Raw genomic sequence first — 15,071 nt, 5'->3', positions numbered from 1 at the left:
GTTTAGTGTTTAATCACTTTTTTTCATTTCGAATATTTGACTTTTCTGGTAATATTGATTCATCATTTTAAAAATTATTTGTATTTTGAACCCTGAAATTCTGTAGCATACTAACTGTCCAAGAATAGAGACACACACACATACATTTATGTGTAACTATGTATGAATGTCTATCTTTGTTAAGAATGGATAGTCTGTCAGGAGTCGAGAAGAACTAGAGACAAGAGAATCCATTTGAAGCCTATTTATAATTGCTTAAAAATTAAGTTATTAAAAAAATCAAGTTCTTATGACATTGACCGATAGACCATTCCAGGAAAGAGACCTGGGCTGGATATAGAGGCCAGTTATATGTCTATAAATAGTGCTTGACGTTGTGGATTGAATGGCATTGCTTGAGGTAAACATATAGAGCAAAGAGAAGAAAGCTGGAACTCTGGGACATAGCAGTAGGTGGACAGAGGCGAAAAGGTCCACATTAGAGGCCTTCATAAGGGCAGAATTGGCTGGAGACCTGAATGCAAGCAAGCCTCTGGCAGAAAGACAGCTCTTAGACTTCTGCTTCCAAGATCAGAGGTGAGGTTGGCAACAGTACTCTTTGATAGAGAAAAGCTTTAATTAAATGACTTCCTGACCCCTAGTTAAACAATTAATATACAAAATAAATTTATTTCCCCAGAAAAAAGGTGTTCATGCCAAAGGAGTAACGTGATACATAACAGGGGAAATTGCTTAGAAAATTCAGGATTCTGCAAGCTGGTCATTTGGGCCATAATGAAGGTGGGGTGGGTAGTACACGTGGTATGATTTGTGTCCAGAGAAGGAAATTGGGCTTAATAGTTCATCCTAAGGAGTTTGATTTTTATTTTTTACATAGTGAGGAGCCAGTGAAAGGGGATTTGAAAAAAAGTGGTGTGAAAAAAATATATCTCAGGTGGAAAATTTTGAAAGGACCAGACTGGAGGTAAGAATAGCAATAGAAGTTAAGGGTGGAAGGATGTATATAAATGAGTGTTGAGTAGATAAACTCAAGAGGACTTGGTATTGGGCACAGGTGACCAAGTGGCCAGGGATCATCAGTGGGGAAGGTTTTAGGAAGAAAGTAGTTAGATTTTGAATCTGTTGAGTTTGATAATAAAGCCATTCATGGTAATGACAGAAGAGTATGAGTTTGATGCTGTGAGCGAAAAGAGGTGTTACTAGTCCTTGAGTGCTGAAATAATGATGAAGGTAATATTAGTCTAAGAGTAGTAGGCAAGATTGAATTTGAGCGGCAGGAGTGTAGAAGCTTAAAAAATACATTTTGCAGTTACCTGGATGCAGGGTAATTTGTCTACTAAATTAGTGGTATTGGAAGCTCAGTTGGAAAAAATGACTAATGAGAGCTTCCTTGGTGAAATAAATAGCAGGTTCTGGAGACAGATTAGTTTTGGGGCATATGTTAGGTAGAGAAGAGACCAAATTGATAGGGTTTCTAACTGGGGAGATAACACACATAGGACAAAGGAGAACAGCTGGCTTAGAAGAAAGAGGGATAAGTTCACTTCCAGATATTTTGAGTTTAAGTTACTTGGTGGGACAATCAAGTAGAAATGTCCTAAAGCAAATAGTGATACGAGATTTGGTCTTACATAAAATGTTAGAATTAGGGAGAAAGATTTAGGAGTAAATAAATTTACCAATGCCAATACGTTTATAAGGGATAGTAAAAGATAAAGAGAACTTTTTTTTTTTTTTAAGATTTTATTTATTTGACACAGAGAGAGAGTGAGAGAGAGCACAAGCAGGGGGAGCGGCAGGCAGAGGGAGAGGGAGAAGCAGGCTTCCCGCTGAGCAAGGAGCCCGACGTGGAGCTCGATCCCAGGACCCTGGGATCACGACCCGAGCTGAAGGCAGACGCTTAACTGACTGAGCCACCCAGTCGCCCCTAAAAAGAACATTTGCAAATGCCCATAGTTTGAAAATAGATTGACTGAGGGTTTATAGAAATAGTCAATAAGGTAGGAAGGTAAGTTTCATGTTATGGGAATGAAGATGTAATAAGTTTTAAAGAGGTAGAAACAACAAGAAAGATCATTTAAGTTAATACAGATGTTGGTGATCTTCAGAAGACAGATTTCTTCAGAGGTGTAAGGACTAACACCACATTTCATGAAGTTAAGGGAGATGAATCTGTGAAAACTAGAGTACATAATAAAAAGGAAGATCTATGATACGAAAAAGAATAGCATGCAAAACTCTTTGTTTAAGATGGAAAGACCTGGACAAATTTAAAATTGGAAAGTAAGGGCCCAAAGAAGAGAATGTATGGATTCTAGAGGAATGAATGACAGTGGTGTGCCCCTAGTCCTAGAGAAGGTAGGAAAGGCTGTTTGAAGTAGAGAGAAGCATTAGCTTTGTAATGGGAAGCAAAACCTTTCTTTGACATTAGAGTGAAGAATGAGAAGGAAGGACAGATAAAAGTGGGGAAACATACAGTTGCTTATATCAGAAGATCTGTCTTCTCTGTTAAGAACAAGGTGAGATCATCTCCTAAAGATATTCTACTTTTATGGACTAAATAAAATGTCCTTGAGGACTTCTATTGGAGAAAATAGTGATTATAAACTTACACAACTTTTATCATCTTATAGATCATTCATTATGATAAACCACAAATACATCACATTTTTTTCTCATTTCAGCAAAAAATCAGTTAGAATTCTGTTGTCATATGCTTCGAGGAACAATAGACCCAAAGGAGCCGTCTACCTATGAATATGTAAAATTCATAGGAAATTTCAAATCTTTAAACAGTGGTGAGTTAAAAATATAGTGAATTTTAACTTGGTATTTCTTTAAACTCTTAAAGACACAGATCTTTGAACATCAATAACTAGATTTTACTGGAGTAACTGATGATATGTATTTCCTTATTGTTTTAGTATCCACTTCAGCACACAATGGTTTTGAAGGAACTATACAACGCACACACAGACCTTCTTATGATGATAGAGTTTGTTTTGTAGCTACTGTGAGATTAGCTACACCTCAATTCATCAAGGTATGTTTCTAATTTTATTTTCCAAAGAGGATTTCACCTCATATTATGAGAACTATCTTTATGTAATTTTTTTGTTGTTTCCAGAATAGCTGATATTTCTTACAAACATTAAAGTATAATGATCATGAGTCATTAAATATACCTGGTCATGATAATTTTTTAATTTAAAATCAGCTAATTAACATATACTGTATTATTAGTTTCGGAGGTAGAGTTTAGTGATTCATCAGTTGCATGTAACACCCAGTGCTCATTACATCAAGTGTCCTCCTCAATGCCCATCACCCTGTTAACCCATCCCCCAACCCCCCTCCCCTCCAGCAACCCTCAGTTTGTTTCCTAGAGTTAAGAGTTTCTTACGGTTTCTCTCCCTCTCTGATTTCGTCTTATTTTATTTTGAAGGAAATGAGTTATCAAGGCACTCATTAAATTATAACTCATTTTAAAATATATCTCCTTTGCAGTTAGCCAGTGGTTATGTATCACCCCTGTCCTGCTTTTGTGCAAAATTTTAGAGTACTTTTGTATAGTTCACAATCTACATTAAAGGGGAAAGGCCAAAAATCTAGGTAATTTTTAAAGATTGCTTTTGAAATTTTCTTTTGAAATATGCAAGTGGCCTTTTATTGCATATAATTTACTTCTTCAATTTTAAAATTCAGTTAGATAATTTATTTTATTCCCTGGGGCCCAAGAAGTAGATGATTAGTAGACAAGTGGGAAAACAGTTCAACCACTAGAAAGTGGCTTGAAATAAGCCAGGCTAAGATTTTAAATTTAGGGAGATACCATATTCTAGGACAAAATGCTGAAATAGCAGTTCGAGGATCTTAATCCAGTCTTGCTCTGCTTGTTCTGTTCTTAGGAAATGATAGCAAGGGCTAACATTTGCTGATCGCTGCATAATTCACATGTATTATCTCATTTAATTCTTGTAATAACTTTATAAGATAGTTGCTAGTATGATCCTCGTTTCATTATTTATATATTATAATATATATTTATTATTAAGGAAACTGAGGCTTTGGGAAGTGCCAAAGTTGCAGCTGTTAAGTGGTAGAACTGGGATTAATTATAATTCCCATTCTCTCAAAAGCCCAAGCTTTTAATTCACTACATTGTGCTATAGAAGGTCATTCAAGGACACAGAGGAGGTTGGAATACATTGCTGAGTATGACTAGGGTCTAGGGTTACTGTGTGTGGAGGGGGTAGGGATGGTGGGAGATGAGGTTAGGAAAGCAAGCAGAGTCCAGAAATTTGTTTCTTTGCTGTTTCTCCATGCTAAGAGTTTAAACCTTATCCGAACCAAATGAGAAATCATGAAGGTTTTAAGCAGGGAAGTCATAATCTTACTTGTGTATTAGAAGGTAACTGTGGCCAGGATAGAAGATGAGTTAAAGAACAGGGAGACTTGTCTGGGGAGAAGCTATGGCAATAATGTGAGCCAGTGATGGCAAGTCTAGAGTCTAATAAGACCCTGAAGATGGATGGGATCAAATAGATTTTTTTTTTTTTTTAAACTTAGAAGGTGAAATTGAAATGATTTGGTAACAGCCATTTAGATGGTTTTTATTTTTTTTTATTTTTTTAAAGATTTTATTTATTTATTTGACAGAGAGAGAGACAGCGAGAGAGGGAACACAAGCAGGGGGAGTGGGAAAGGGAGAAGCAGGCTTCCTGCCGAGCTGGGAGCCCGATGCGGGGCTCGATCCCGGGACTCCAGGATCATGACCTGAGCCGAAGGCAGTCGCTTAACCAACTGAGCCACCCAGGCGCCCCTTAGATGGTTTTTAAAAGGGAAAATGAGATTGTCTTGTGACTATCAGATTTCTAGACTTATGGCACAATACCAGGTATGCCTCCAGTAACAAGAGGCAGAACTGTGTGAGTATGAGGAGTAAAGCAGTTAGTTCATTTTAGGACATACTGAGTTTGTGATGCGTGGGGACATCCGGACAGAAATACAGAACTGTAATTCAGGAGAGAGATCTGAATTTAGAATTAGGGTTTTATAGGCATGTGAGTGAATAGAGAAATATGTTGAGTGAGAAATACTCCCCCAGAATTCTGCATCTGTTTATTGCCACATTCTTTAATACTAGAATATTAAAGTGTGATTAGAAAATAAATTAGGGAAAAATTAATAATGACTTTCATGGCTAACAATATTTAGGATTCTTCTAAGGGCACAGAACAGTATTTCTAAATTTTAATTATTAATTTGCTTGTAGGAAATGTGCACTGTTGAAGAACCTAATGAAGAGTTTACATCTAGACATAGTTTAGAATGGAAGTTCCTATTTCTAGATCACAGGTAACTTCATTTTAAATTCCATTAAAAGCTAAAAGTCATGTAATTAATGGGTTTTAGGCACAAATGTTTTCTAATCACATGTTCAAATCCATTATCCATTTTTCAAAAACCAAAGATTCCTCCCAAAACTGATTTTTCTTTTTTTTAAGATTTATTTTATTTTTTAAAGTTTTTTTTTTTTTAATTTATTCATCTGAGAGAGAGCTGGAGTGAAAGCACAAGCAGGGGGGAGGGTCAGAGGGAGAGGAGAAGCAGGCTCCCCGCTAAGCAAGGAGCCCAACCGCAGGCTTGATCCCAGGACCCCGGAATCATGACCTGAGCCAAAGGCAGATTCTTAACCGACTGAGCCACCCAGGCACCCCAAGATATATATATATATTTTAAATTTATTTATTTGAGAGAGAGAGCGTGCACATGTGTGTGCAAGTCAGGGGAGGGGGGTGGTGGAGGCAGAAGGAGAGAAAGCATCTCAAGCAGACACCCCAGAGAGTTGTGGAGCCCGAAGACACAGGGCTCGATCCCACGATCCTGAGATTATGACCTGAGCTGAAACCAAGAGTCTGACACTCAACCAGCTGAGCCACCCAGGTGCCCCCCAAAACTGATTTCTAGTTGAGGTATTTCTTATTGTGGGAAAAGTTGTAATATTGATTGTTTTATATGTAATTTAGGGCACCACCTATAATAGGATATTTGCCATTTGAAGTTCTGGGAACATCAGGCTATGATTACTATCATGTGGATGACCTAGAAAATTTGGCAAAGTGTCATGAGCACTGTAAGTAGATTTTAATATTTCTGGTGATAATAACTGCTTTTAGTCAAGTAAATAACGAGTGTGTTAATAGAAGGTGATAAAATGCAGACTTGTAACCATTTTTGTATTTCTGAAAAATACTGGAAGATTGTCTTTTTTGGAAGATTCTACTTTATAACCAAACCAGTAGGAATCCTAAATCAAACTTAAACTTGTTCCTGTTTTACACATTTTAATCTATAATAGTAAGTACAGGTTTATAATATATAATGAACCTTGTTTTTGAAGTGTGTAAGTTCTGTATCCAGAGTAAGAAAAGTAGATTCCTTTGAAAATTGTATATGTCAAAATATAACATTATTTAATAAGTTTTGATATCCAGGCATGTAAGTCTGCCCAGGAGGCAGGTGCACATTTAAAGAAACTCTTAGAAAGCCCATAGTGAGTACTTAATGTTACCTGCTGTTATGGTTATTAGCAGCAGGAACATTAGCATCTCTTTGTGCCTGGCTGACACTATTCTAAATGATTTATTTACGTTATCTCCATTATTCATCACCAGAGTTCTAGAAAGTAGATATTATTATTATCTCCATGAGTAAACTGAGGCACAGTAAGGCCAAGTAATTTAATCTCAATCCCACAACTCATGGGTGGCAGAGACAGGATTAGAATCTAGACCCTTTACCACATGCTATTCTTTCTTTGTTTCAGAAGTTTGTTTTAATGATATTTTCTTTGCTTCTCTGATTCTCCTCCCCAAATCCTACCCTCTTGAAGTATCCTCTAAAGCTTAATTAGATATTTAAGATACTTTCATGATGTCTTAGGCTGGTCTAGTAAGCCTCTATATGAAAAATAAACCATGTTACAGCATCAACTAAATGGAAGAGTTCAGAGTAAAGTTATTTCAGCACAAAAAAAAAGCATTCACTCCAAGTGATAGGAGCACTAAGCTCTATGATGTACTGACAAGATCGTACACTTCTCTGACTAGCTGGGTAATTTTGGACAAGCAATTGAGTTTGTAGACCTTGGTTTCCTCATGAAGAGAGACAGAGAGAGATTGATTCCTGACCAGCATTTCCTAAGGTTTGTTTCACAGAATGCCAGTCCATTAAAAACAGATTTTATGGTCAAGGAAACCTGGGAAACACCTCGTAATCAATCCCTACCACCTCCTCACCCCCTGAATCATGACATAAATTAGCATACTCATAGTTTTGAAAAGAAAGACAAGTAAAACTGTTTAACACTGTTTCCCAAATTAATTTAACTACAGAACTCTTTTTTTGCTTAATATGTTACAAGACTTCAGAACTTACAATCTACAGAGAATGTTTTCAGTAACACTGTACTTACCAGTTACTTTAAACAATTAACTTACTCTGATTTTCATTAAAGTTTTGAATTAAATGCTGCAAAGATGCAGTCCCTGCCAGGGTACCTGTGGGAAAAAAAACCTCAAATGTGATTATTTATTGCTGTTATCCTCAGTTCTTGTTAGTAGGAGGAAGTCAATACGTGACTACTTCATTCTTAAGTATTTGGAAATGTATCGTGTGTGAAAAGTATCTGAGATTAGCAATCACTGATTCTAAGTTGGGCACTGTGGAAGATATGTTAATTGCTTGGGACCTTAAGCTATCTCTATAGAATAACATTTTCTTATAACTGATAATATGTTATTGAAAAGCCAGAAGAATTATGTATATAGATTTAAATGTAAATTATAGCTTTGGCTAAAAACCAGATTCATAACTAATGATATGAATCAATAAATATTTTTCTCTTTTCTTCTTAGTAATGCAATATGGGAAAGGCAAATCATGTTATTATAGGTTCCTCACCAAGGGACAACAGTGGATTTGGCTTCAGACTCATTATTATATCACTTATCATCAGTGGAATTCAAGGCCAGAGTTTATTGTTTGTACTCACACCGTAGTAAGGTAATCATTCTTTTACAGCATTTCTGAATTATAGAAACACTGATAGTGAGTTTGGCAATGTAATTTTTAGGCATGACTTGTTAAGAGCTACAGTGATCTTTTTCCTAATTTTTGATACATGTTTTCAATGCATTATTAAATTTACTTACAGGCATTATATGGAAATAGAATGCAGGTACATATACATATATAATTCTTGACATAAACATCATGGTTTAGAGCAGAAGCTGTGACTGTGTTTCATGTACCAAAGTCGATCATGTAAAAGGAGCACTGGAGTAGATAAGCATACTTTTCCTTTGTTTAAGTCCTCTTAAGTACTGTGTAGTCAAAGATCATTTACTGTAGCATATAAAACTTTTGGGATACCTAGATTAAGATAGAACACTATAGATGTGTTCTGGGTTTGTGTAGTGCATAGCAAATAGTCTGGAATCCATGATGAACAAGTAAGGCATATATCAAACACAGAACACATCTCTGCAGTATTTTAAATGAATGATTAAGCATGAAAATTCTGTTTTTTTCCATTTGTAGTTATGCAGAAGTTAGGGCTGAAAGACGACGAGAACTTGGCATTGAAGAGTCTCTTCCTGAGACAGCTGCTGACAAAGTATGTATCTTAGAGTTTTAAAAAAAATTATTTCTTCCCAATGAAAGGCAAGACTCAATTTATAGGAAAAGTATTTTTCAAATATTTCATTGCCTCACTTGTGACAGGGTTATAAATTATATTTTACTATTTATTTTTTTTTTATTTTTTATTTTTTTAAAAAATATTTATTTATTTGTCAGACAGAGAGAGAGCACAAGCAGGGGGAGCAGCAGCAGAGGGAGAGGGAGAAGCGGGCTTCCTGCTGAGCATGTAGCCCGACGTGGGGCTTGATCCCAGGACTCTGGGATCATGACCTGAGCCGAAGGCAGACGCTTAACTGACTGAGTCACCCAGGCACCCCTTTATTTTTAAATTTAATATTTTAAAACCTTACCTGCTTGTAAAAAAGATTTGAAGGGCCTCCTATTTAGTGAGAGACATATGATCACAGATTCAAACTACCATTTACTAATTGCCTGCAATGTGCAAGGCTCTGGCAAGTTCTTTATATGAAGTGTGAAGTGTCATTTATTCCTCAGACATCCTTATCTCATGGGTAATATCCCCGTTTTGAAAATGTTGAAACTGAGTCTTTGGTGGGGGGATCTCCCCTAAAGACACATGGCTTGAAATTTCCAGGTGGAAGTATAGTATATTAGTTACCTATTGCTGTGTAACAAAACTTAATGATATAAAATAATACACATTTATTATCTCATAGTTTCTGTGGGTCAGAGATCTAGGCACAGTTTAGATGGGCCCTGTGCTTAGAATTGGTCATTGACTGCAATCAAGGGGTCAGCCCAGGGTCTCTCACAAGGTTGTAATCAAGGTGTCAGTGGGGGCCACAGTCAACTGAAGGTTCCACTGGGGCAGAATCTGTTTCTAGGCTTCCTCAGTGCTTGTTGGAAGGATGGGGTTCCTCAGCAATAGTTGGACTGAGGGCCTTGATTTCTTGCTGGCTAGTGGCCAGAGACAGCCTTCAGTTCCTTTCCAGGTAGCTGTTTCCATCCAAGCAAGTAGGTAAGAAGATCCAGGGAGAGACACCAACAGCAAGATGAAAGTCGGAGTCTTTTGTACCCTATTCACAGAAGTAATATCCCATCACTTCTATCGATTCTGTTCATTAGAAGCAAATCACTAGGTTCAGCCTCTACTATAGGGGAGGGATTATACAAGGTGGTGAATACCAGGAAGCGGGGATCATTGTGGGCTATGTCAGAAGTTGCCTACAACAGCTATTTTTGATGTGCAGAAAATAAGTGGAATGAAAAGAATCAAGAATCTGTATAAAAAATGAGTTAAATAGGCATCATTGCCAGGGTCAATATGGGAGATATCATTAAGTTTTTCAACAAACCAGTACTTCCTGGACATGGCTCTAGATGCTCAGAATACATCGGTGAATAACCCAGAGAAGTTCTCTGCAATCATGGATCCCACGTGAAAGAATTTTTTCGAAGAGGCTTTGTATGCTTAGTGGAAGAAGATCCAGTATGTTTTAGTAAAATACATTTTCTGAGAAAAGTGCTTAAATCTAGGGTTCCTTGAAATGAGGGAGGACAGTTACATAAATTAAAGTGATACAGAGGTCATTCCTCCTTGCTTTGTTTTCTCTTACGCCAGTGTCCAATCCTTAGCAAATTCAACTAGCCTTACTTCCGAAATATACTCTGCCTATGTCTACTTTAGCTGTGTTTACTTTTACTACCACAGTCCTCCTGGAGATTAGGGTAGAGGTATATTTTTGAGAAACTTTTAATGCGCGAATGGATTTTAAGGTCATGAATCTAAACGTGATCACCAGGAAATGAATGGAGAGAGAGAGAGAGAGGGGATGATGAAGGGCTAAGTGCTGGGGCAATCCATCATTAAGACGTGAAGGAGACTCAAGGGAAATACCCAGTGAGGTATGAATAAAACCAGGAAACTGAGTTGTCCTAGAAGCCAGGAAAAAGCATGTCCATGAGGAGTGAACAATTAGCTTTGTCATATTCAGCTACAGTAGATTAAATTAGAAGAGCACTGAGAAGTGAGCACTGAGTTTAACAACATGCATTTGTTGATCAATAAGAGCAGATTGGATGGAATAGTAATATGAGTGAAAGCCTGATTAGGGTGGGCTTAAGAGAGAATTTTCTGGGACAAGGGGAATTAGAGCTTGTTTGGAGGTTCTAGCAGGGGAGCGCAGCTACTCGTATACCCTTGACCGAAGAACGGTCCTCCTCTATCGGGGAAGGTCGTCCTCTTCGACCGAGCGCGCAGCTTCGGGAGGGACGCACATGGAGCGGTGAGGGAGGAAGGGGACACCCGTCTAGCCAGCCAGATCAGCCGAATCAACCCTGGCGATCAATGGGGTGACAGATGTCGCAGCCAGATCGCCCTCACATCACATCCAACAAGGGGAATTAGAGACAGCGAGTAGGGAAGGTTTTCCTACAAAAAAGAGTGGAGTGGTGCAGTAGTAGGAAGAAGTAGGCTTAAAAGAAGTTTTTGCTTTTGAAGGTGGGAGAAATTATAGCATGTTTGTATACTGATGAGAAAGGTCTGTTGGAAAGAGAAGAATTACTGATAGAGATAGAGGTAGAAATGCTAGAGCAGTGTTCTTGAACAGATGAGAGAAGATGGGACCCCGTCCATAGTGGACAGATAGGGCTTAGCTAGTGGAAAAATTATTCAGTGACAGAGGAGTTTGGCAAACTGTGAGCTTTAGGCCAAATCTGGTCCTCTGCCTGGTTTTGTAACCCCCACAAGCTAAAAATATGTTTTCCACATGTTTTTAAGTCATTGAAAAAAATCCAAAGAAGGATAATGTTTGTGACACACTCAATTGTTTATATATAGCCTGTGGTTGCTCTTGTGCTGCAACAGCAGAGTTGAATAATTGTAGCAGAGAGTGTGTGGCCCTCAACGTCTATGGTATCGACTCTCTGACCATCACAGAGTGTCTGCTGATCCCTGATCTGTGGTGACATGAAGAAAGGCAGAATATATGAGTACAGATGCTGCTAGGTAGACTGATACAATGATAGGAGCTTACAGCAGCACTCTCCAGTGAAACAGGAAGCAGAGTAACCAGTAAGAGTGGGGTTAGGAGAGGACTTGTTGGAGGTTTGAGAAGAGGGGAGCAAGGATTAAATTGTTTTCTAGGAAAGTAGGAAAGTGAACAGACAAGGTAATTTTAGTCTAGCAGGAAGGATTAAGGGCCCGCTTGAGGTTCTTGGCCATTAATTTAAAGAGAGAACAGTCACCATGTTGTATTTCTTCAGCCATGTTCTGAATAGATTAAAAATTTGGTTTAACGAGGGGCGCCTGGGTGGCTCAGTCGTTAAGCATCTGCCTTCGGTTCAGGTCATGATCCCAGGGTCCTGGGATCGAGCCCCGCATCGGGCTCCCTGCTCTGCAGGGAGTCTGCTTCTCCCTCTCCCACTCCCCCTGCTTGTGTTCCCTCTCTCGCTGTCTCTCTCTCTGTCAAATAAATAAATAAAATCTTTAAAAAAAAAAAAATTTTGGTTTAACGAGCATTGGGATCTTTCCAAGGTAGTGTGGTGAAGGGAGATAGGAGCAGGATAGTTGATGATACCCACAAGGGTGTGGTTATGATGATTAACCATGAATTTAAGCTGGGTAAAGAAGGGAGAGAAGACATAAAATGAGAGAGTGATTGTGAAAATGTGGTAGAATCAGTGTATTTTTATGTTCTACTAAAGGATTATTGGAGTTGGGAGACTAAAGAGAAATGAGTAGGAAATATGGAAAATGCTGGTCAGAGAGGAAAGTGTTTGAAATTGAGATTATGGAAGGTTTATTCTTACTGGTAATGACAAAGTCTGGGGTATGACTAAGAATGAGTGAGGACAGGTGGAAATCAAGATCAAGGCATCAAGGAAGAGAGAAGTCATGATGTTGAACATGTGAATTGATACTGATATTGGTAACTATGGAAGTAAGAATTAGTGAGGACTGAGCCAGGAGCAGAAATTTGAATTCAGGTGCTTAGTGAGGAGTGGCTACAAGGTCAGTAGATGACTTACTATAACAAGGAGAGATAGTCATATAGTGATAATGTGAGATTCTGGCTGTGAGTTTTGGGAAAGAGGAAAGGGAAAAGTTCTGGAAAGAGCAGTAGGAGGACTTTTGTTCCCCTCCAGAGCAGGGCTCTGAAGGTTGTGAGATAGAAAATAGCCACCACTTAAAAGACCTGTAAGGAAGTGGTATTTTCGGGAGACATCTGGGTTTTAGAGCAAGCCAGCAAATGGATGTTCAGAGGTGAGGTTGAGAGTAGGAGATTTTGCTGATTATGGATACTATAGTAATATTCCATTGTATGGTTATACCGCATTTTGTTTATCCATTCATCTAGTGATGGACACTTGGGTTGCATACATCTTTTGGCTATTGTGAATCATGCTGCTATGAACATGGGTTACAAATGCTTGTTTGAGTCTCTGCTTTCAATTCTTTTGAGTATTTACCTAGAAATGGAATTACTGGATCATGTAGTAATTTTATATTTAATTTTTTGAGGAACCATCATACTGTTTTCTATAGTAGGTTCACTATTTTATATTCCTACCAGGAGTGTACAAAAGTTCCAATTTGTCCTTGTCAACACTGGTGATTTTTCTGGGTTTTTTTTTTTGTTTTAAGTAATAGTCATCCTGATGGGTTTGAAGTGGTGTATCTCATAGCTTTGATATGCATTTCCCTAATGATTACTGACATTGAGGATGTTTTCAATGTGTTTTATTGGCCATTTATATATGCAAGACCTTTGTCTGTTTTTAAATTGGATTCTTTATATATTCTGGGTGTTAATCCCTTATCAGATACACGGTTTACAAATGTTATCTCCCATCCCGTGGGCTGCCTTTCCACTGTTTATAGTGTTGTTTGCTGCACTTTTGCTGCCTGTGCTTTCAGTGTCACATCCAAGAAGTCATTGTCCGATCCAGTGTCATAAAGCTTTTCCCCTTTTCTTCTAAAAGTTCTATAGTTTTAGTTCTTATGTTTAGGTCTTTGATCCATTTGACTTAATTTTTGTATATGGTATAAACTAAGAGTCCAGCTTCATTCTTTTGCATCTGTTTCTGTAAATAGAGAATGAAGCCAACATTTTCTGGCTATAGAAAAGAAATTTTTATTTCCTTACCTAATATTATACAGGTAAATATTACACAGGTACCTTTGCCTTGTTGTGGGTTAAAACTGATTTTGGGGAAGAAGGGTTAGCAGGCTATATCGCTAATTTGGGATCTCTGAACTGAACCACAAGAAAACATTTATTTTACTCTGTCTCCTTAGAGCCAAGATTCTGGGTCTGATAATCGTATAAACACAGTCAGTCTCAAGGAAGCCTTGGAAAGGTTTGATCACAGCCCAACCCCTTCTGCTTCCTCCCGGAGTTCAAGAAAATCATCTCACACAGCAGTCTCAGACCCTTCCTGTGAGTACCCTAGCTTGAAAGCACTTTCTCTCGAGAGTGCTTCTAAATTGTGTTACTGGTATCAGCATTTTTCATCAAATGCTACTTTATTTTTTTACATGAAAAGGTTTACTGTAGTACTGCTTACTTTAAAAAGTTAGAAACACTGTTTTTAAGTTTTTTATTTTTTTTAGTTGAAGTATAACATACAGCGTTAGCGTCAGGTGTACAATATAATGACTTAACAATTCTATACATAATGCTCATCACGATGATAAGTGTACTCTTAATCCCCTTCACCAATTTAAGAAACAAATGAACAAAGAAAAAGACAAAAAACCAGACTTAAATACAGAAAACAGAATGGTTCGTTGCCAGAGGGGAGGTGGGTGGGAAGATGGGTGAAATGCTACTTCAAAATGATAAATTTTTACATTTCTGAAATATACTAACCTTTCCAATGAGCAAAAGCCATGTTGCTCACATTTAACAAAGAATTAAGTTTATAAAGTAGTGTATAAAATATTTAGGTAGTAGTGTTGGTATTATTAAGTTGCTTTTAATCATCCCTTAAAAAAAAAAAAACTGTCTATTCCTTTTTTACGGTAGAACCAATCTGTTCTTTAAGCTGGCTTTTTTTTTTTTTTTTTTTTTTTAAGATTTTATTTGAGAGAGAGAAAGGGAGCGAGCCAGTTGGGGGGGCAGGGGCAGAGGGAGATGGAGAAGCAGATTCCCCACTGAGCAGGGAGCCTGATTGAGTGGCTTGATCCCAGGACCCTGAGATCATGATCTGAGCAGAAGGCAGATGCTTAACCGAAACTGACTGAGTCACCCAGGTGCCCGTTTTAAGGTTGCTTCCTGAAAGTTTTTTTTTTTCCAGGTTAGTTTTTATTTCCTTTGCAACAATGCTAATTTTTTAAAATTCTATCAAGCATTTATTTATTGTTTTTGTAATTTTTATTTAAATTCAGTTAATTAACATAA

At 37.8% G+C, this 15,071-nt stretch overlaps 1 protein-coding gene across 24 annotated transcripts in view; it reads left to right on the top strand.

The window, feature by feature from the left end:
- The window catches only part of CLOCK (clock circadian regulator), a 142,399-nt gene that overhangs the window by 97,316 nt on the left and 30,012 nt on the right, over window positions 1-15,071 (top strand). For all 24 annotated transcript variants that reach the window (XM_078068660.1, XM_078068653.1, XM_078068646.1 and 21 more), the window contains 7 exons: window positions 2,685-2,798; window positions 2,925-3,043; window positions 5,276-5,358; window positions 6,030-6,136; window positions 7,920-8,067; window positions 8,605-8,680; window positions 13,967-14,108. In XM_078068660.1, the coding sequence (XP_077924786.1) occupies window positions 2,685-2,798; window positions 2,925-3,043; window positions 5,276-5,358; window positions 6,030-6,136; window positions 7,920-8,067; window positions 8,605-8,680; window positions 13,967-14,108 (789 nt within the window). The remainder of the gene's footprint in view (window positions 1-2,684; window positions 2,799-2,924; window positions 3,044-5,275; window positions 5,359-6,029; window positions 6,137-7,919; window positions 8,068-8,604; window positions 8,681-13,966; window positions 14,109-15,071) is intronic.

This window comes from Halichoerus grypus, chromosome 3 (assembly GCF_964656455.1).
Source record: "Halichoerus grypus chromosome 3, mHalGry1.hap1.1, whole genome shotgun sequence".
NCBI lineage: Eukaryota > Metazoa > Chordata > Mammalia > Carnivora > Phocidae > Halichoerus > Halichoerus grypus.
The sequence above is the reverse complement of the archived record's forward strand: the minus strand, read 5'-3'. Positions and strand labels throughout refer to the sequence as shown.